This window comes from Chlamydotis macqueenii, chromosome 11, assembly GCF_036417535.1.
Source record: "Chlamydotis macqueenii isolate bChlMac1 chromosome 11, bChlMac1.mat, whole genome shotgun sequence".
Lineage (NCBI taxonomy): Eukaryota > Metazoa > Chordata > Aves > Otidiformes > Otididae > Chlamydotis > Chlamydotis macqueenii.
In genome coordinates this window covers 8,467,412-8,485,812 of record NC_141566.1, presented here as the reverse complement: position 1 = coordinate 8,485,812, position 18,401 = coordinate 8,467,412, and the positions used below count along the sequence as shown (strand labels likewise).

Sequence of the window (18,401 nt, the reverse complement as noted above, 5' to 3'; positions counted from 1 at the left end):
CTCTGTAAATCAAGATATCAGAGGTTATTGTCTCCATATGCAGCTCCAGCTCGGTTTGAAGAGCATTTCAGATCTGAAGCTTCAAAGGTCAATCATCTGATTAAGACTGCCATTCCCATTATGAGTCTTTTCTCTCTCTGTGGTAAACCTGTAGTTCTGAAACACCTCACAGGGATGACTCTAAACACATTTCCTATGCACTCAGACTTGCCCCAGCTCTGCTGTAGTTGTCTGTTGGAACTGGTGGTGCTGCAGCCGTTTTTCTGGAATTCCTCTAGGGAATGAAGGAGCAAGCTTGGGCCCATGCCCCAGCTGTCCAGGAGGCTTCTGTGAAACAGTCCCACTACTCTCGGCCGTAAGTTTCAAGCTCTTTTTTTTTTCCACCCTGCAGTATATCTCCTTCCTAGAGCCTTACAAAGAGACCAGGACCACGTAAAATATTCCCGAACCGAGCAGCATGCTTCATTCTGTGTATTCAAAACTACCTCCTCTGTTATGACAGATAACTGCAGTCTGGCTACAAAAATCTGTAACGGGGATTGGTAACCCTCCAGGATGGTACTTGGCACTCAAGAGCTAACACATGTTTTTGTTACATGAGCAGGAGTCTAATAAAATGGCTCACTGGTTTAATATGCCTCTCTGTAAAAACAAGATGCAGTTGGATTTAGAAATTGTGATGATTTGGCAAGTTCAATTATTAACTTCTCTTGCAGGGTTAAGCTTTGACCAGAAATTTGCCATGAACCCATGGGCACATCCTGCTAGGAAACAACACGCAGAAATCCTTCACTGTCCTCCTTGATTTATCTGCGTGCTGCAAACTCGGAGTGGAGAGCTGGATTTTCCCTGGAGGAAGTCACGGCAACCTCCATCCCCGTTCCAGAGCAGAATGCTCTCATGTTTTAATGTTGTAGTCCTTTCATACAGCTCTGCTCTGCTCAGGACACTGCATCTAAGGAAATTTTGGCAGGTGCTGAACTGGCTTGTTGTATAGCCTGCTTTCACCGTGTTTTGGGAGAAAAATTGAATGCGGTGAAGAGCCCGAGCTATGTTAGCTATGCAGTGTCCTGTGGGATTGTTTGTGAACACGGCAGCTAAAGATAGAAGTGCACCATAGAGATGCTAAAAATACTGTCCAACTCTACAGTGGTTGTTTAGCGTTTGGAGAGCTATAGTTGGCCTTACGCAGACAAAGGGAAGATGCAGTTTTCTGATTTGAATATGCAAATGAAACCCTGATCTTGCAAATGTGCAATCATATGCTCAAATCTAAAAAGACCGCTTGTATTCCTGAAGTTAAGCATTGCCAAGATTAAGAGTTTAATCAGTCAAATACGGTGTCATCAGAAGTTGGTGTGATTGCATGGCAACATGGAGACTTTACTTAAAAAAAACAACCAAAAAAATCACTTTGTGTGATTAAGATCAGATTTTTATATTCCACATGTTGATACTTGGAACCGTGTTTTCTGATAAATCATCTCTTATTAACGCAGTAGGTAGCAGTTTCTTCTTTACATTGATATGCATGATTTAGTAAATAGTATTTTAATATCAGTGGGAACACATGCCATGCTTCATAGCTTGCCACCGTGTGACCTTTAACAGCAGAACAAAGGCTTAGAAATTAGAGTTTACATACAACTGAGAGGTGTAGAAAGCTTGAAAGGCTGCGTAATTCACTTCTGCAGCAAGAACACCGTTTTCTCTAACATTGTTTGCACAAGTCAGCATTTATGTTGTCAGTTTGCAGTGATGAATGTGTGATTAACATTACTTCTAGGACAGAGGGGGACTGGTATCTATAGCAAGTTGAGAGGTTCTCTGGTTAAAAACTGAGTAATTTAAGCGTTGCGTTTTCTGCTGGAGAGAATTTCTCCAAATCCTGTGTATTTTTAATTCACTCCTTTAGTTAATAATAATGAAAGAGCAAAGAGTGTAATCCCATCCCTGCTGAAGTCAGTGCCCCAAAATATTTATTTCATTGAGGCCAGGATTTCAACGGCTTTATACAGGATGAGGACTTCAGGGGTGAGGCGATGGTCTATGTTTGGTTTGGGGTTTTTAGTACTATTATTTTGCAGAATCCCTTTAAAGCTCCCTGGGTAAGTAAGAGATACTGTTCAAAGAGTGTGTGTTGTAGGAGCCAGAGCTGCGTGCTGGTCCAGGAGGAAGGAAGCCTACAAATAGCGCGTTGCCAATGAACCGTGTTCCTATTCCAGTTAATGCATGCTGAGAATAGTGGAGCTGCTCTGTAGGTAAAGATGAAAGAGGTAGGATAAAACGAAGTAGTCGGAAACAAATTAAATATTCACTACCAGACTCTTCTGCTTTACAAAACATTTCTGCTTCTGGCTGTGTAAAGACTTCTCTCTACACCCAGGTTCAGTCAGAGACTCCGTAGATTCATGGTCTTTTTACTCTGAGCGAGGCTTGTTTGTATGGTTCTGTATTAATCACTATCCTGTTTATTGTTTCATTTTTTGAAAGGCAGAGGAACATCCCGGAGGCTAACAAAAGCCCCGGATGAATGGGTAGGAGAGGAGCTGTTCAGGACGTTTCCTTTCCTTGCCCCTTCTTCCATCCTCCTCAGAGTTCTGTTCCAGTTTCTGATACCACTTAGGAGACACTTCAGACTGCTCTTTTAAATGTTCTGACCCCACCAAGCCTAGAGAAGAGCTCTGGAGGTGGTTACGCATTGCTTTCCAATAGAGAAAGTAAGGAGAAGGCCACTGGGCCGCCAGCCGTAAGGCCGCACCGTGCGAGCGTTCAGGCGCGGCTGCACAGCTGAGGTTGGAGCTGTTATTCTTTGGAGGAGTGAGTGTGAGTGCTTCAGCTGTTGACACAAAATGCCTTTTTTTTTTCAGACTGAAATCCCGTTGTTTCTTATTGTTCTCAGAATTTGAGAGCCTTTTGGCCCCAGGTTTGACCTAATTGAAGGCTTTGCCTCCAGGCTGTTAATTCCCCAACCAATACCTTCTGACAAAATGGAACCTGTAGTTTGATAAAACCACAGGAGTAAGTCCTCTGAGATCTTAAATAATAATGCAATGTGTAGCAGAAAAGAAGTGTCAGACTGGATTTTAGCTGGTTATCTAGTAAATGGTAAACCTACCTCATAATTTAGGAACGTTTACAACCTGTTTTCTATACTTAGCTCCTGTTAACTTGTGGTTATTGCATAACTGTGCCAGTATTAGGGGCTGGAAAAGAAGAGGGAAAAGTATTTTCCAAATCCCAGTAGACCCAAGTAGCAAAAACATAACTTTTTGCTCAGTGGAGAGGATCTGCAAATCTCCAGCCTAGCTATTGCCATGAGAAATTAATGTAGTCTACAAAATTACTGCTAAGTGTTCCATAGGACTTTGAAATTAATGGTCTATAAAAAAGGATATAAAACAATACTGCTGGTATTAAAACTGAGGTAAGATGAGGTAATACTGATGGAAAGGCGTTGAGTCTAAGATTGATCTTGATTTACAGCCAGATATGAAAGAAGTGCTCTTGTACTACAGCTCAGAAACTGAGAGGCAGAGAACTTGTTCTGTCTTCAGCTGTCTAGTTAGTAACACTTGTCATTAAATGGAATGTGGAAGTTACAGGCAAACAATGTGTGTGACGTGATGGCTGTAAGTCTTCAGATGACTAATTAAGAGGCATCTGTACAGAGATCTCCTGCTAGCAGTACAACACAGGAGCAAGCAGTAGTCTTGTTCTTCCAGATCCATTTGTCAACAGCAATTTTTCTCCTTGAAAAATTTCCATTTTAACAGTGCCGTTAATACCAAAAGCAGATGAATTGCTAAGGAAAGACAAGATGAGAAGGCTCTGAAGGTTTGTTTTGATAGGGCAGATCTCTGTTGGTGCCTTCTAAATGAGACTGGTAATGCTGTCTGACCTGAAAAGTAGCAAAGCTACTGGTTCAGAGTTTTTTTTCTTTTCTTTACGGTGAATGTTGCTTGGTCTCTTGCACACGGCAGGCTTGTGTGGGATGAAAAAATAGGTATATTCTTGGCTATGTTTTTTTTTTTTCTCCTTGCAACTGATCCTACCTTGATATCCTCACCTGGACATTAGTGATGTTGCCTGTAACTCTACACAAGGGTAAACAGAAAAACCTTGTTCACAAACTTCCTGCTGTGTAGCCTGTAAGATGTTCCAGTTAAAGCAGGATATACATCACATATATTTCTGTCACACAAATCAGCGTGAGACAATCACACTTGTAGTATTTCCTTCCCTTTAATTTTTGGTTAAGATTTAGAAAAAAAAGCTAATACCTTAGGCTCTTGGTAGTCCAGGTTGAATTTCCTGTTAGTTTCTGTGGTTTAAGCTTATTGTAAAATCACATCTTTCCGGTTTTGTAGAGTCATGATGTTTTGGATTTTTGTGCTTACCAGCGAGACGGTGCAGTTCTGAGTATTTGCAGCCAGGATTACTTCCTATGCTGCGCGGTGGCTTGGGGAAGAAGGCCACGTAGACGAAAAGGAAGTGCCAGGTTGGCAGTCACCAGTTAGAAGTTCACATTTATTCAACAGTCAAACGAGAGACCTGTTGTACTGCAGCGATGTAACGGGGAAGGGGAATTGATCATAGCTCTGGAGCAATGGTGCAAGCAAGCAAAACCTCATGTCATGGGCTCTGGGGACGGATGCGACTGTGACTGTCAGCCCAGATCCAGGTGATGCCTACGGCATGGGAGCAACTGCCCTGTTAGATCCTGTATTTTTGCACTCACAACAGGGAGCGTTGCCTCCTTTATTAAGGGAAAGAACACACCTTGTTTTCTTCTTTCTCTACTAACACAACTTGATGTGTTTGTTAGATTTACTGAGGGAAGCACTGGAGAAGATCGCAATGAGTGGTGACAGTAACGGGACAAAGGATCACAGCACACTCCCGTCAAGTCAACTGGTGTTTGCTGTGCTGATGGGAGACCAAATTCTGCAAATGTAGCAGTGGTGGTCAGGAGGCGTTTTACATGTGCATAGCCTAAGTAGCAACTTCCAATCTATGTTAATATGCTTGTTTTAAAGATGGCAGGTTTCATATTGCCACTGTAAATTATAACTTGGGAGAAGCTGTAGTTCCAGGTAAAAATAATCCACATAATGCATGCAAGCTAGCTAATAACCAGTGTCCTTTCACGGTTAAAACGACTGCTTACATGCCTGGTTCCTCTTCCTACGTCCTCCCTTCCACTTGCCCATTTCCATGAGCGTGATGAATAGAAGGAAATCCACCCCGTGAATTTTCCCTGTTCATAAGCTTTTTTTGCACTGCCACACCTCATTATGAATGGATCTGCCACCTTTCCAGCCTACAGATACCCAACAGACCCCAAAGCAGACTTTACTCTGGTACTCCTTACCTGAGGAGTTGGGGTTTTGCTATTTTTAAGTGTGGTGAAACACATCTCTGGTAGCTTGGAATCGCAATGTGATCTCTTTTCTGACAATGTGAAATGACAACTTTACGTCCATCCATGCTGAAGTCACTTGAAATCAGACGGGTCAAACAGCCTACAGCAGTAGGAAGAATGTGATTTTAGCTTATGTTTAATCTAGGTACGGAGAAAGTGAATGGTAGTGTTAATTGCTTGAGCCTCCTTGAGTTCTCCTTGTAGCCTGAGATGTGACTTTGATAAAGCATAGTTTATGTTCCTCATCGTCACGGACCGCTTTGGCTATTCGCTGCTCAGCAGGAGGCATTTTTTCTTGGATCTCTCTACATAACGTGAGTTTCTGTTACCAAACTGCAGCCAGCATGCACGAATGGAGACTTGCAGATGTGCTAAACGCGCTTAACGCGGTGCCAGGTTCTGCTGTCGTTAAATGGGATCCTTGCCCATGAGCATTTGGGGTTTGTTGCTCATGTGCAAGCCAGCTTGCTACCGAAAGCATTGCGTCTGATAGTTAAAGCAGGGCTGCAAGTAACTGCTGCTGTTGGAAAGGTGATATTCTACCAGATCCACTTCCCAGCCTTCAAACACACAGTGAAATTCTCACCTTTTTTCATGAAGTGTCCTCAAAGATCAGTAGGTCATTAAAATCTATCTAGAGCATGGATAAATGAGCAATAGAGAGCGCAAACCTTTCCACATTCTGCATTTAAAGCACAGGAGAGAAAAAAATGTGAAGTTTTCTTGGTTTATATGGAAAATTGCCAGTTTCATTTTCTCATTACATGACCGTTTTTGTCAGAACAGATAGAAGCATTTTGGGCTGATGGGCAGATAGCTCTCGCTGAAGCTTGTTGAAGCCACAGAGACTGAAGTCTTGATCGCTGAATGCTGCAAACAGTTTGCCTCTGGCAAATACATACTTCCCGTTTTGGCAGTGTCTAGTGCTTGAAAGAGACAGAGAATTATAGATTCTCTGGTCAGCTCAGTCGAGCAAACCATAGACTCAGGTTTTATACTTTGTAGAGGGGAAAAAACAGTTTGCAATATACCTTGAAAAATACTGGAAAAAAGACGGCTTCTCATCTCCGGGTGCTGCGTTGCTCAGCCCTTCCACCAAAAATTAAATGTGCTCTCTATCAAAATAATAAAGATATGCCAGATCTCAGTAGCCTGTTGGTGACCTGGATTCCCCAGGTTTCTGAGGCACCAGTGTCTTGCTCTGAAAGGCTTTGTGCGGAACTGCCACAGCACTAGCAAATCCCAGTATCTGTGTTGAGACTGAAATGTTCCCCGCTCGTTTTACCATCATTTCTCTTTTTTCTTCGATCAAACAAACAGAAAAGCCAACACCTGGGATTTCCCCAGAGTCACAAGGGTCTTAAGATGCCCAGTGAGAGAAGGTTACCTGACTCCCATTCTGGATATCCCAGTCATGGATCCATAGATTTCATGTTATTAAATCAAAAGAATCTCCAGCAATGATGGTGGTGGACACTGGACATGGAAGAAGCTGGACTAGGCGCCAAAGGTGGACGCGACGCAGACTCTACCGACATCGGTTGAAAGCGGCAGCGTCCCATCGGGCTCGGTTCTCGCTTGAAGGAGCTGCGTAGGTGTGGGAATTGCTGCTGTAGGCTGGATCTCTCAGTGGCCCTGAGTGGGGTGGGGTGGTTGCAGATCAATAATCAGCACCCTGCGGTTGCTGTGAATCAAGGCTTGAATCTCTGACAGGCTGCAGAAGCCAGGAAGAGGCACAGACATACCTCACCTAACGTTTTTTCTCTCTCTCATTTCTGCATCATTTTGACCTAAATAGGAATCTCCGGTTAGATCCGCCTTATTTCTGGTGAAGGGGGATCGTTGAAAGGGTGGCGAAGGGAGGCTCTCCCGAGTAGGCCGTGGTGGCTCCTTCCTCCTGGATACCGTGGGGGCGAAGGAGCAAGTGATGGGTGGAGGATTAACAGAGGCTGGCAGCAGGGCCATGGGGCAGCCCGGCTCACATGGAGAGCTGGGGTGGCAACTGAGGACAGCTTATGCATTAAAGGGAGGAGGGAGGCTGAGTGACAGCGAGGCAGGGAGCCGGTCCAGAGACACCTGTTCAGTTACTGTTAAAATCAATGGAACCACCACAGTGTATACTTATTAACAGTTTGATCTCTCTGCTTCAGTTTTTGCCACTTCCAGCCTTCCTGTTTCCCTTCATTGAGAAATGGCAAGTTACTCAAGGCCAGCACCACTTCTTGAGTTTGGAAAGTGCCTGGCGCCAACAATCACCTGAACGGGCAACTTCAGAGAGCTCAGTCTAGGCGAGGGTGCAGCCGAGGAGCAGTTTTGCTTGCCGAGTCCACCTTCTCTTCCTTGCACAAGAGAAGCCTGCAGAGCGCTCTGCCCTCACGTAGGGGATTGGTTCTGTGGGAAGAGGTAGCGTGTGACAAATGAGATGTTTGTAACCACAGCTATAAGCTTTCTTGGACAGAGCACGGTAAACAGTTATTATTTATTCTCGTTACACTGCCATTGCGAGCTAGCAGCACTACTCGTTTGTAACTTGGGTCTTTCCCAGGCTGTTGGTTTTGAGAGGATAGCAGTGCTGGAATCATCTCACTTCTGGAAGCAAACCTGAGAGAACAGAGATAATCAGATACTCCCCGAACCGGAGGGCCCACCTTCATTTCCCAGGTGTTCCCAAAGAGAAGTTAGCCTGTGCATGCTTATGCATTTAATGAATTTTGACAAGGTCGCAAGAGCTCCTTTGTTGCTTGTCTGCTTCGTCCTTGCTTGCACACGTGAACGAAGCTTTCCCATCCATAGACAGCCTCCGGCCAGCTTGAGTGTATGTGTGTGTGTGTGTGTGTGTTACGTGTTTCTGAAATATTTCTATTCACTTCTCAAGTGTTCAGTTTGAAACAGAGCTGCCCAAAAGACTAATCAGCAGAGAAAGAGGAAGAACATACTTTGGTGCTCTTCTCGTTTCTGTTGGTTTTGTCAAATAGCATAAGGCCTCTCGAAGAAGAGGAGAAAGAGTTGTGGAATAAATCAGCTCCTTCCTGGGGAATCCAGGGCCAGATGAAGGAAAATGGGCAGTAGAAGTGATTTCAGTAAGGGAAGAGTCTAGAAAAGGATAGACAGGCTTTAAAGAGATGGTCTTGATACATCTGAGAGTGCTGGATGAATGATCTGCAACGAGCAGCTTCTTGAATTAGTTAGGTCAGGAGCTCCTGGTCCTAAAAGTCATAGTGCCTCGGTAATGATCTCCTGCCCCCATTGCTGTGAGGACATCCAAGCCAGCCAGCATCTCTGTGATATGAAACTGAATTACCGTCCCCTGCACTGGTCAGGGCTGCCACAGTGGCACGTTCGTGGAGAGCCATTGCTGGGAGCTGGGGAGAAAAATGCCGGCTCCTCACGGACAGCACCAGCACAGAACGCGCTGCGCGGGCATAACAACCACACGTGTTTCAGTGGGGAATGCCGAAGAAAACTTCTCACCTAGCCTGTCCAGCCCAAGAAGGGATTTCTGTATGGAGCTGATACTTCATCCTTAAGTGCCTGGTGAAATACTGTCGTCTCTTTTTTTTTTTTTTTCATTTGTGATGTGCTTGAAGCAGAGGGCTGATGATACCCAGGTGTCCCTTCTAACCAAAATTATTCTATGATTTGTTTAGTTGCTGTAAGGACAGTATCTTTCTCTCTCAAATTTGGGGCTGTAGCCAAATGTATCTTAAGCAAAATCAATGCTGCTAAATGCTAAATTGTGTGGAGTTGTACCTGCCTGCACTGAGGGACACTGATATTCTGGATTTTATGGCCCTTGTGCAAATACTCACCTGGGAAATAGGAGTCTTGCTTTTCAATAGAACAGAACACCCCCCAGCTGATTTCACTGCCTCTCTTGCAGCCAGGCTTCTCACAAGGGCTAGGCAACAGCATCCTATTTAAAAATCCTGTCCCAGTTTTGGAATGCCCGTGCCATCTGAAAGCTGTGGCCTTATTTTATCTGTTCATCTCTAGTAACAGTCTTGGGGAAATGGAGTTTTGTTTTCCCATCACATTTACTCCCCAGTGCAAGAGTTAAAAACTATTTTTTTTTCAAAGTGTTTAGAAAGCCCAAATTTTTCCCCAGCAACTCGGAGCGTCGGAATGTCCTATGGCAGAGGCAGCACTGGCACGGACATGCATGCCAGCATGTCAGCTGGCCAAGGATGGGAGATCCCCCACCGCTTCCTGCCTGAAGGTTCCCAGGGTGCAACTTGGGAACGCGCTGTGTTTATTTTGGATGTTTGAAGCCCCTGTAAAGATTTTCTGTACATGTTTGGGTTTAAATACATGTAGTTATGCTCTACCAACATGTTTCAGCCTACACAGGGCAACATCTGTTGAAACATGCAACTCTGGCTGAGTTTTATCAAAGAAAATGAAGGTAAACAACTTAATCCATCTTGAGACCAACACTTGGGAGAAGATTTAGACCTTGTTCCATTTCCTAAAGCTAAGCAAATTTTGGCCTCATCAGCCCAGAGGAATAATTGAATCACTGATGCTTCAGCTGTCGCAGGCTGTGATGTAAAGGCGGTCTCCGCAGAGCAGCGGTTCAAACCACGCGTGGCACTGCCGACCGAAAAGGGCTGTCAGGTAACCAGCGCGTGGTGCGCTGAGAGCAGCTCTCCTCGTTCAGCGGTGGTTCTCACTTGCCAGGGGTTTTTGAGTGCAACCCATGTTAAGGCAATGCAATGGGAGGTCACCGGGGAGAAGCGTTTATTGCTCTAGTGAGAGAGAGCTCTTAGAGAGCAGGGGGAAGATATCCACGTAGAAAGGTCTCTTTGTCACAATGCCGTTCAGAACTGCTGTGTCTATGGATGGAGGGTAGGTGAACTCCTCTTAAAACCTGGTCAACAGCTCTCCGTAGTACACAGACCTGCTTTTCCTTCTGCCATGATGATCATGTACGATTAACCTGCATCCTCTCAGTCTGTGTAAGCATGGTGATGTCGACACTAATCCTAAACTGCGTCGTGGCCTAAGCAACTGTAGGCACAAATCTGCCCACCGATTTAGAAATAAGCTATGAGAGTGCACTCGTGTGAGTCCAGCTGAGTGAGCCGCTGAGCAACTCTCCCATGTTCCCAGGTCAGAACCATGCACATTCATGGCCGATTGCCTGAAGACAGGCGGAACTTAGGGGTGGATGTTGGCCATTTGCACAGTGACCTTCGTGTGCGTGTTGCAGGAGGAGCCGCAGGTGTGCCCACCTTGTGCCCCGCAGCCTCCGCACACCCTGCGGCGATCGTCCCGTGACGCTGCTGTCTGAGAGCACCAACATTGCCGGCCGTTGTGTAATGACTCCTGGGCAAAACTGTGATGTGTTTAATAATTAGTGTAAAACTTAGAAGTTAGTCATACCCACCACGGCTCTAGAGTGGATCTGGTTACACTGGGGTGAGGTGGTGGGGCTTTTCTGGTGACAGGAGCTGTTACTGATGTGAATTTTTTTCATGGTGCTAGATGACTGACAGCACTTCAAATTGTAGGCCAGGGCTGGGAGAGGCTTTACTGTGAGACGGCTTAGAGGAACAGTGACTTTCTATGGTTTTCCCATCGCCGATTAAATACTTTTCGAAATGCTGCCTCCCTCTGTTGATAAACAAGGACATAACGCTTATTTCTCTTAACTTGAAGCAGCAAAGTTAATGTCAGATTAATCCTATGACATACAGGTCATGCTTGTTAAAATTGAAAGCCACAGATGATCACATTTGGAAGAGATTGCCATATCATACTGAATTGGTATGAGAAGCATTGTTTTTAGTTTCACTTTCTTTATGTGTATAAGGCAGGTTTTTTCCCCAAAGATTTGTGGATTTACAACTCTACCATTTCTTGTAGATCCAGATATTTACATAATTGTATTTTGAAAACACTTCCAGTTTTCTGAATGGGTTGCAGTCCTTCAAAAGAACGAAGCCCATACTGCCTTAGACTTAGAAGAATAAACAAAAATTAAGAGGTTTAGCTGTTACTTACTGGTTTCTGAAATCTAAACCATCTGTGATTAGGAAGCTTGAAAGTCTGTTTAGATAGAGAGTTGAGAATTTGTTTTGGTTTGGTTTGTTTAGAAAGTATGCCAGTTATTTCAGATGTTCTGCCTGTAAAGAATGTAAAACAATTTAGTGTCTCAGGTCTGAATTTAATCTGAGTCACTGGCAGAAGGTCACTAAACTCAGTCCAGGGTTTCATTCAGATCTGCCGTTGTTTAGACCTAAAAAATGTTACCATAAAAATGTTGGCATGTTTGTTATTCAGGGAGTATAATGTCTTAACTGAAATGGTACCAGAAACTATTTTAAAAACTTCTATTACAGTTCACGTGACAGACAAGATTTTACAGCTTTAACATCTGTTTTAAGGCCAACATGTGAGATTTAGCCTTTGTCTGACTATAACTCTCTTGATTTCAGTGAAGTTGCACCCACTTAAATCCTGATTGAATTTGTCTCACATGATTGGGTTTTTTAATTGTATGATTTAATTTTCTTTATCTCCGAGGCAGTGCTACAGTATGGAGCTTCAGAGCATGTTAGAATAAGGTCAATAATGGATCCTTTCTTCTTCCTTTTTTATTTTCCCAGTTACAGGGATCCATTAAAAGAAAACTGGAAGACGATAGCTCTCCTGCCTCCAGTGGTGTGCCTGATGTCATTTTCCCAAATGACAGTAAAAGACTTTGTCTGGATGACGTAAACCTTGCCATGGGCCAAGGTGCCAATCCCAATGTGGCGTGTCCAGAAATGCAAAGTTCTCCGTTCTCCACCAGTCACAGCGCTTCTTCCCTGGGAGTCACAGGTCATTCGGTGCTCCTCGAAAACAATCACATGAATGGTGGTGGCATTGGTTCCCCGTTTTCAGTGCCACCCAACGCAGAAATAAATCAGAAGGGGTCAATAGGAGGGCAAAACAATAACATTGTCCACTATGATGAGAAAGGAAACAGCTTACAGTCTGTGGACCAAGAGCTGCAAGACCTATTGGAAGAGCTGACAAAAATGCCTGATCCTTCTCCCAATGACCTGGATCTGGAGAAGATTTTGTGCAGCAAGACTGAAGAGCCACTTGGGCTGAGTCACTCTCAACCAAGCATAAGTACCACTCCAAAGTCCTCCCCACAGACTTCGCACTTGGAGAACCATGTTGCTAACAAAGATTTTTCTCCGGGATGCAATCCAACCAGTGGAGGATCTCCTCAGATGAGACCATCATCTGCTGGAGCTAACTTCCAAGTTCCTCCCTCAAACAAACCTGCTGCATCACCCATCTCTACAGCAGCTCAGAACAAGAACCAGCCACCACCTATGCTTCCGGTACCCTTACCCAACATACCTGCCTCCAACTGGCACGCTCAGCAGCTAAAGCAGCTGGCAGCTAGCAAGCAAGTGTCTACTACTAAGCAACAAGTACAGGCTCCCAGCTGGCCAACTATGTCTCCTCCTGGTCTCTCTCCGCCTTACAGGGCAGGATCATCCCCACACCATCAACCTTTCAGTCCTCAAAATGTTATGGTGTCTGGCATGCCTGCTAATAATTTACCAGGGAACAACATTCAGAGTCCTCAAAACACTCTGCTTTCAAGCATGACTTCCAGCAGCACCCCATCCAATGGACCCTCTCCTCCTTATGGGTCCGAGAAGCTCTCCAGTCCGGCTCTGAACCAGCAGCCCTTCAGCCCGCAGAGCTCCATGCTGCCCACCCTGACGGCAGCCAGTTTACCAGCCAACAACATTAAAAGTCCACAGAACAACCTGGTTGCGAGCATGGCCTCCACAAACACTGGACCTTCTCCACCGTACAGGCCAGAAAAGCTGTCAAGCCCAGCTCTTCATCAGCAGCCCTTCAGTCCTCAAGGTACATTAATCTCTAACATCACTCCCACCAGCAACCCCACAAGTATGCAGAGCTCGCTTTTTAAATCAATGACTACAAACCAGTCCAAAAATATGAATATAATTATGCAACAGCCAGCCAGTAGCTTACAGCCAGGTCTGGTGAATGAGAGCCCTGTTAGCCAAGACCAGTTTTCTTTCAATAACACCAAACCACTGTCTCACTTTGCCTCAGAGTCGGCTACTCAAAAGATGTCACCTCTGACAGCAGGACAAGGGCAGCAGTCTCTCATTCACTATCTCCAGCAGCAGCAGCCGCCTCCGGCCGCGCAGCAGTCCCAGCAGGCTAGCAACAGCCAGTTTCTCCAGCAGCAGTTTCGGCAGCTGATGCAGCCACATCGGATGCAGAGACACATGCAGCCTGCCACGCTGCCATCTCAAAGCAGACAGGTGAGAACGTCTCTTCTGTCTTACGTGGCTTATGTGAAAATACTGAGTCATTTATTTTCTTATTTTTACTTTCCTTTGTGTTTCAAATGTGATGTCGCTAAATTACTGGGGTGTGCACAGCAGTGCACAGAAGATTTTGTGCATGGACAAAGCAATAACAACATTCTGGCATTCTCAGAGTAACTTTATTTATTTCTTCAATAGAAATGTTCTGTAATTCCACCACGCATTGTCTCTTCTAGCCTAGTGGACAACTTTGTGCTATTAGGCGAAACACATTTCATACCTCTAAAATAACTTATTTTTATGAGCATAGGTGGTATTCTTATTTAGCTTGTAAGCTGTAGAGATGTTCCCATAAAATGTTTCCCATCATCTTTTTAGTGGGGATTTTTTTTTTCTTAGTGCCCTTCAACAACTTCATCTCTGTGTTATGCTTCTGAGGGTAGAAAAGCTCAGGTGGGGTGAGAAGTGAAGTTAAAATACGACTCCTTCCTGGACAGCAGGTCAAACAGTACAGCTCCAGAATAGTAAAGAGGCAGACTTGAAATACCTGTTACCAGCATTTGCCAGAAGCAATGCCCTGCTTTGGATGAGGGCCATTCCCCACCCTCTGTCGATCCCTGATACCAACTGAGCTGGTAAACACAAAAATGCAGCTGGCAGGAGTGAGCCGCAGCCCTGATTTCTCTCCAGCAGCCTTCTCCCTGAGACTCAAGGAGCGGTGCAAAGCACTATCTACTGCCCCAGATAAGAGAGGTTTACTGTGAAAGGGGAATTCAGAGCAAGGAAGGGCTTGGGGACTCAGTCTGAGAGCAGCCTGGGTGTGAGGAATAGCCACCCATCTTTTTGTTACGAAGAACAGCAGGAAACAGATTGAACCTCAGCACCAAAGCCAAGTACCTTGTTAGGCTGAACTGAGACTCTGGAAGCAGAATCTTTCAAGCTGCTTAGCTGTGCACACAGGCACTCCATCAGCTCCTCGTGAAGGACTGAACACTCCTCACCCAGCAAACAACCAGGGCTGATCTCTGAAGCTCTGCTCGAGAGCGTGGTGCTCAGCTAGGGAATACGCTCCAGGGTTTCTTTGCTCTTCTTCCCTGCCAAGTGGCCAGTTCTTACACAGGTGGATTTCTTCTGTGTGGGTGACTTAGTGTAACCGTCTCCTATGACAGCAATGAGAAATAAGGGGATAGTTACTACATGTCAGCTTCTTAGGGGTAAATCAATGAGGTGCACTTCCACTGTGCCACTTCAGGATTGACTTGCTCTTTTCCGAGTCGTGCACGCTCAGTACTCCCTTGCTTCAATACAGCTGCTTAAAACTGACAACTGGGAAGGACTGGTGACTTGCTGAATTTGCTTATCCAAATATATAACATGTAACCATACGGCATATACAGTTCACTTTAAAGGGTAAGGCCCCTGATTCAACAAAGATCTGAAGTAATTATGTTGCTTTAAGCACGTGAGGACCCTGTTTGTGTTGAATGAGACCCAAATTAAACACAAAGTAGAGGGTCTCACTGGCTTGGGATCTTGGAGCATGGACGGACATACGCTGCAGAGTGAGTACGTTGCTGCATCTTTGTGAATTGCTGCCCACCAGATGTTTTGCTCTGGAGGCAGTGTGGGTGAAGAATATATTTGCGGTGTTTTACTGCATCTCTGATGATGGCTGGTAAGTTGTTAAACTGCAGTAATGTGATCACTTTTGATCGTATATCCAGAACCTTTGAGCGTATTTTTTTTTTTTTTCTGGCTCCCCAGCTGGGTGTGTGGGGTTGCCATGTCCTTTTTGGATTCCCGAGGTTTCCTGCACCCTAGTTTTCCCTGCTTTGCAGTTTCTTACACCTCCAAACCTCCTACATCATTGATTAGTCAAAAAAAAAAAGGAGAAAAATTCCTGCAGTGAGTCACTTTAATTGGCCAAAATAGCCCCTCTCCCAGCAACTTTCCCGGTGCTCTGCCTGTGCTGTGTTTTTAGCTGATTCTCACCATCGGAGAGAGTTGTTATAATTTGGCGGCTATCAGTAAAGATCAAGGACGGTTAAGACAGTGATTACAGGTGATGAGCATTTTACATTTTCAGACTACTTAGGTAAGCTTATGGTGCCTCCCTCGTTTTACAAGTAAGACTTATTACAGTAATTATACACCAGATGACAGTGCTTCGGTTTTACAGTCTGTTGAGCTGCCGAGGAAGGACGGTGGATGTTCAGGTGTGGAACATTTTGTTAGGGTTTGGATAACTTTACTGCACATCTCATGGTAGAAAATAGATCCTGAGTGCTGAATTAGAAGAAAAATAGAAGGAAAAAATATTCTAGGTGGGAAACCTTAAAATTCTGGGATACTTGCGACATTTCTTTAAATCTAGCATACAAATCCGTTATCTGTCTGCAACAGATTTCTTACTGACATTAGAAGATTGATACTGAAATTTTGGATCTGACCTGCTCTGTACCAATTTTACTCCATTATAGCGAAGTAGTTCCATTGACCGTGGTTTTGATTTCCAGCAGCGTACCTGAGAGCTGAATTAGAGCTTTGCAGAATCTTGGTGCCAGTCCTCTCCTGAGGCAGGTGATGAATAGGACTTTCCAAGGATACAGCAGTTGTTTCATTAAAAGGCAAAATGTTAAAGATTCAGAAGACAGGGGAGGCAACTTCTGCATCTTCAAAAATTAGTAACCTTCTGGTGGAAAAATTGCCTTTTTTAGCCTCATTCACAGAAATTCGCTCAAAGAAAAACTACAGCACTCCTTGGAATGTTGGTTAGTGTTTAAAAGTCATCCTCTTACTCTGTGTGTGTATTTGTAAATGTGACTAAAATTTATAAAAAGAAGGCATAGCACACTCTTCTTTTGAGCAAGAGGTGCAGCTTTGTACAGAAGAAGAATGTGGATGGTGGCCAGTTGGAGGGAGAACAATAAACCATGAAATTTGATCCTTGTAGCAGGCAGAGCAACACGGGGAAGAGAGCAGTGGCTAGGACAGACCCGGAGTGAGCTTTTTGCTGTTGTTTTAATGCGTATTAAAGCAAAAACTCCACATTCCAAAACCTGGGGCTACTAGCAGCACCTCACAGCTCTACCATTTTTGTACTGAATATCTCTTAAGCGTAATCAGTCTGCATCCCCGGTCCTGGACAACTGGTGAATCTGATAAGGGCTAATCTTTTCCCATCTGAAGCACTACGGTCTTTATTGTCGAGCATTGACGGATATTGATTGAGGCACTGACAGTTTGCATTGTGCGATCCAGCAAAGCCCGGTGGCGCTAACATTGCTCTTGCGGATACGGGCGGGTTTTCATCTCGCTCGTGTAGGACTGATGCTTGCTGAGTGAAATTATACTCAAAGGTCTGGCCTCATAAATCCGCGATATAAAGCAGGTAGTAAATGCCAGTGAGTCAAAGACAGTCTGTGAAACCATCACACACTGTTTGCTGGGCTTAAGCTTAGCCACTTGACTTTATGGGCTGTTTCTGGGCGCATGAAAAGCTGCATTTGCCCAGGCAAGTTGAGTAGTTGGGCATCTCCAAGGCTTTTCCAAGGCCAAGTTTGTCCGAGTTAAAATTGGAGAGCCCTGGGGACGAGGGCAGCAGTGCCCACTGCTCTGGGTGTAAAACGTTGAAAACCAACACACAACTTGAAAGCTTGTTTTGTTGGAGGGGGGTGGCTGTTAAATAGCCATTGTTTGGGTGGGACGTGGTGTGCGTTTCTGAGCTCCGCTCGCGCTGTAGGAGCCAAATGTGCTATTCTTAGAGCCCTGCATTCCTGCCGACATCCTGATAGCTGGGTACTGGGTTGTCGGCGAAGGGTGTATTTGTTTCAGCTCCATTGCCAAAAGTGATGGCAGAGGAAAAATGATAGAAGAGACAGAGAGAAAAATAATATTATTTGCAGAAAAATGGCTATATTTTACTACATGTGGACTGCATATGAGATAGCGAAGAAGACGCTGAAGGCTAAAAAAACCTTTGAGAAGGACTTGACAGTGTTTCTTTAACTGTGGTAACAGCAGCAGTACAGTATCTGAGTTGGCAGAGTAAATTATAGGTTGCAGAGAAACACCAAAACCCCTCAGCTAGATTAAATATACTAGGGGGGAAAAATTAAACAAAAAATCTTGTTTCTGAGCATGAGTTCTCTAAATATAGAAACAAAACTGAAGAAGAAATGCACTGTTTTAAAAAGCAAACTGACCCAGAGCTTAGATGTCAAAGGTTAAATAAATAAAATGGAATACAAAATACAGCTTTTATTAATACAAACAGAAACGTTAATACCACAGACTGATTCCTAGGTGTCCTCTGCTATGTGAAGTTATTTCTGCCCATGCAAAGTCAGCGCACCGTGACTGTTAGGTGAGGCTGTTCTGACTGAGCAGCACTACGTGTTTATAAGCGCTGATGCAGACTGATGACGACTTTGGAAAAGCAGAGAGCACAGGCCACAGCATCTGGGTACATCCAGTCCTCTTGTAAGTACAGGGGAAAAAAAAAAATCATGTTTTATTTGGGATTTCTGAGATGTCACAAGGAGTCTTCCTAACACATAAAATAATACGGTATCATGTATTATTAATAAGATCAGAAGTACGGGCTGGATTTCATCTGCAGTTTCAACCCCTCCTGCTCCTTTAAGTGTCAAACTTATCTTTAA

At 44.5% G+C, this 18,401-nt stretch overlaps 1 protein-coding gene across 2 annotated transcripts in view; it reads left to right on the top strand.

The window, feature by feature from the left end:
• The window catches only part of MAMLD1 (mastermind like domain containing 1), an 83,141-nt gene that overhangs the window by 36,742 nt on the left and 27,998 nt on the right, over positions 1-18,401 (top strand). Inside the window, exons 2-3 of one of the 2 annotated variants that reach the window (XM_086756661.1) lie at positions 12,034-13,303; positions 13,517-13,731. In XM_086756661.1, coding sequence (XP_086612787.1) covers positions 12,034-13,303; positions 13,517-13,731 — 1,485 coding nt within the window. Of the gene's footprint in view, positions 1-12,033; positions 13,732-18,401 lie in introns of both variants that reach the window. The other variant, XM_086756660.1, reaches the window with a different exon arrangement.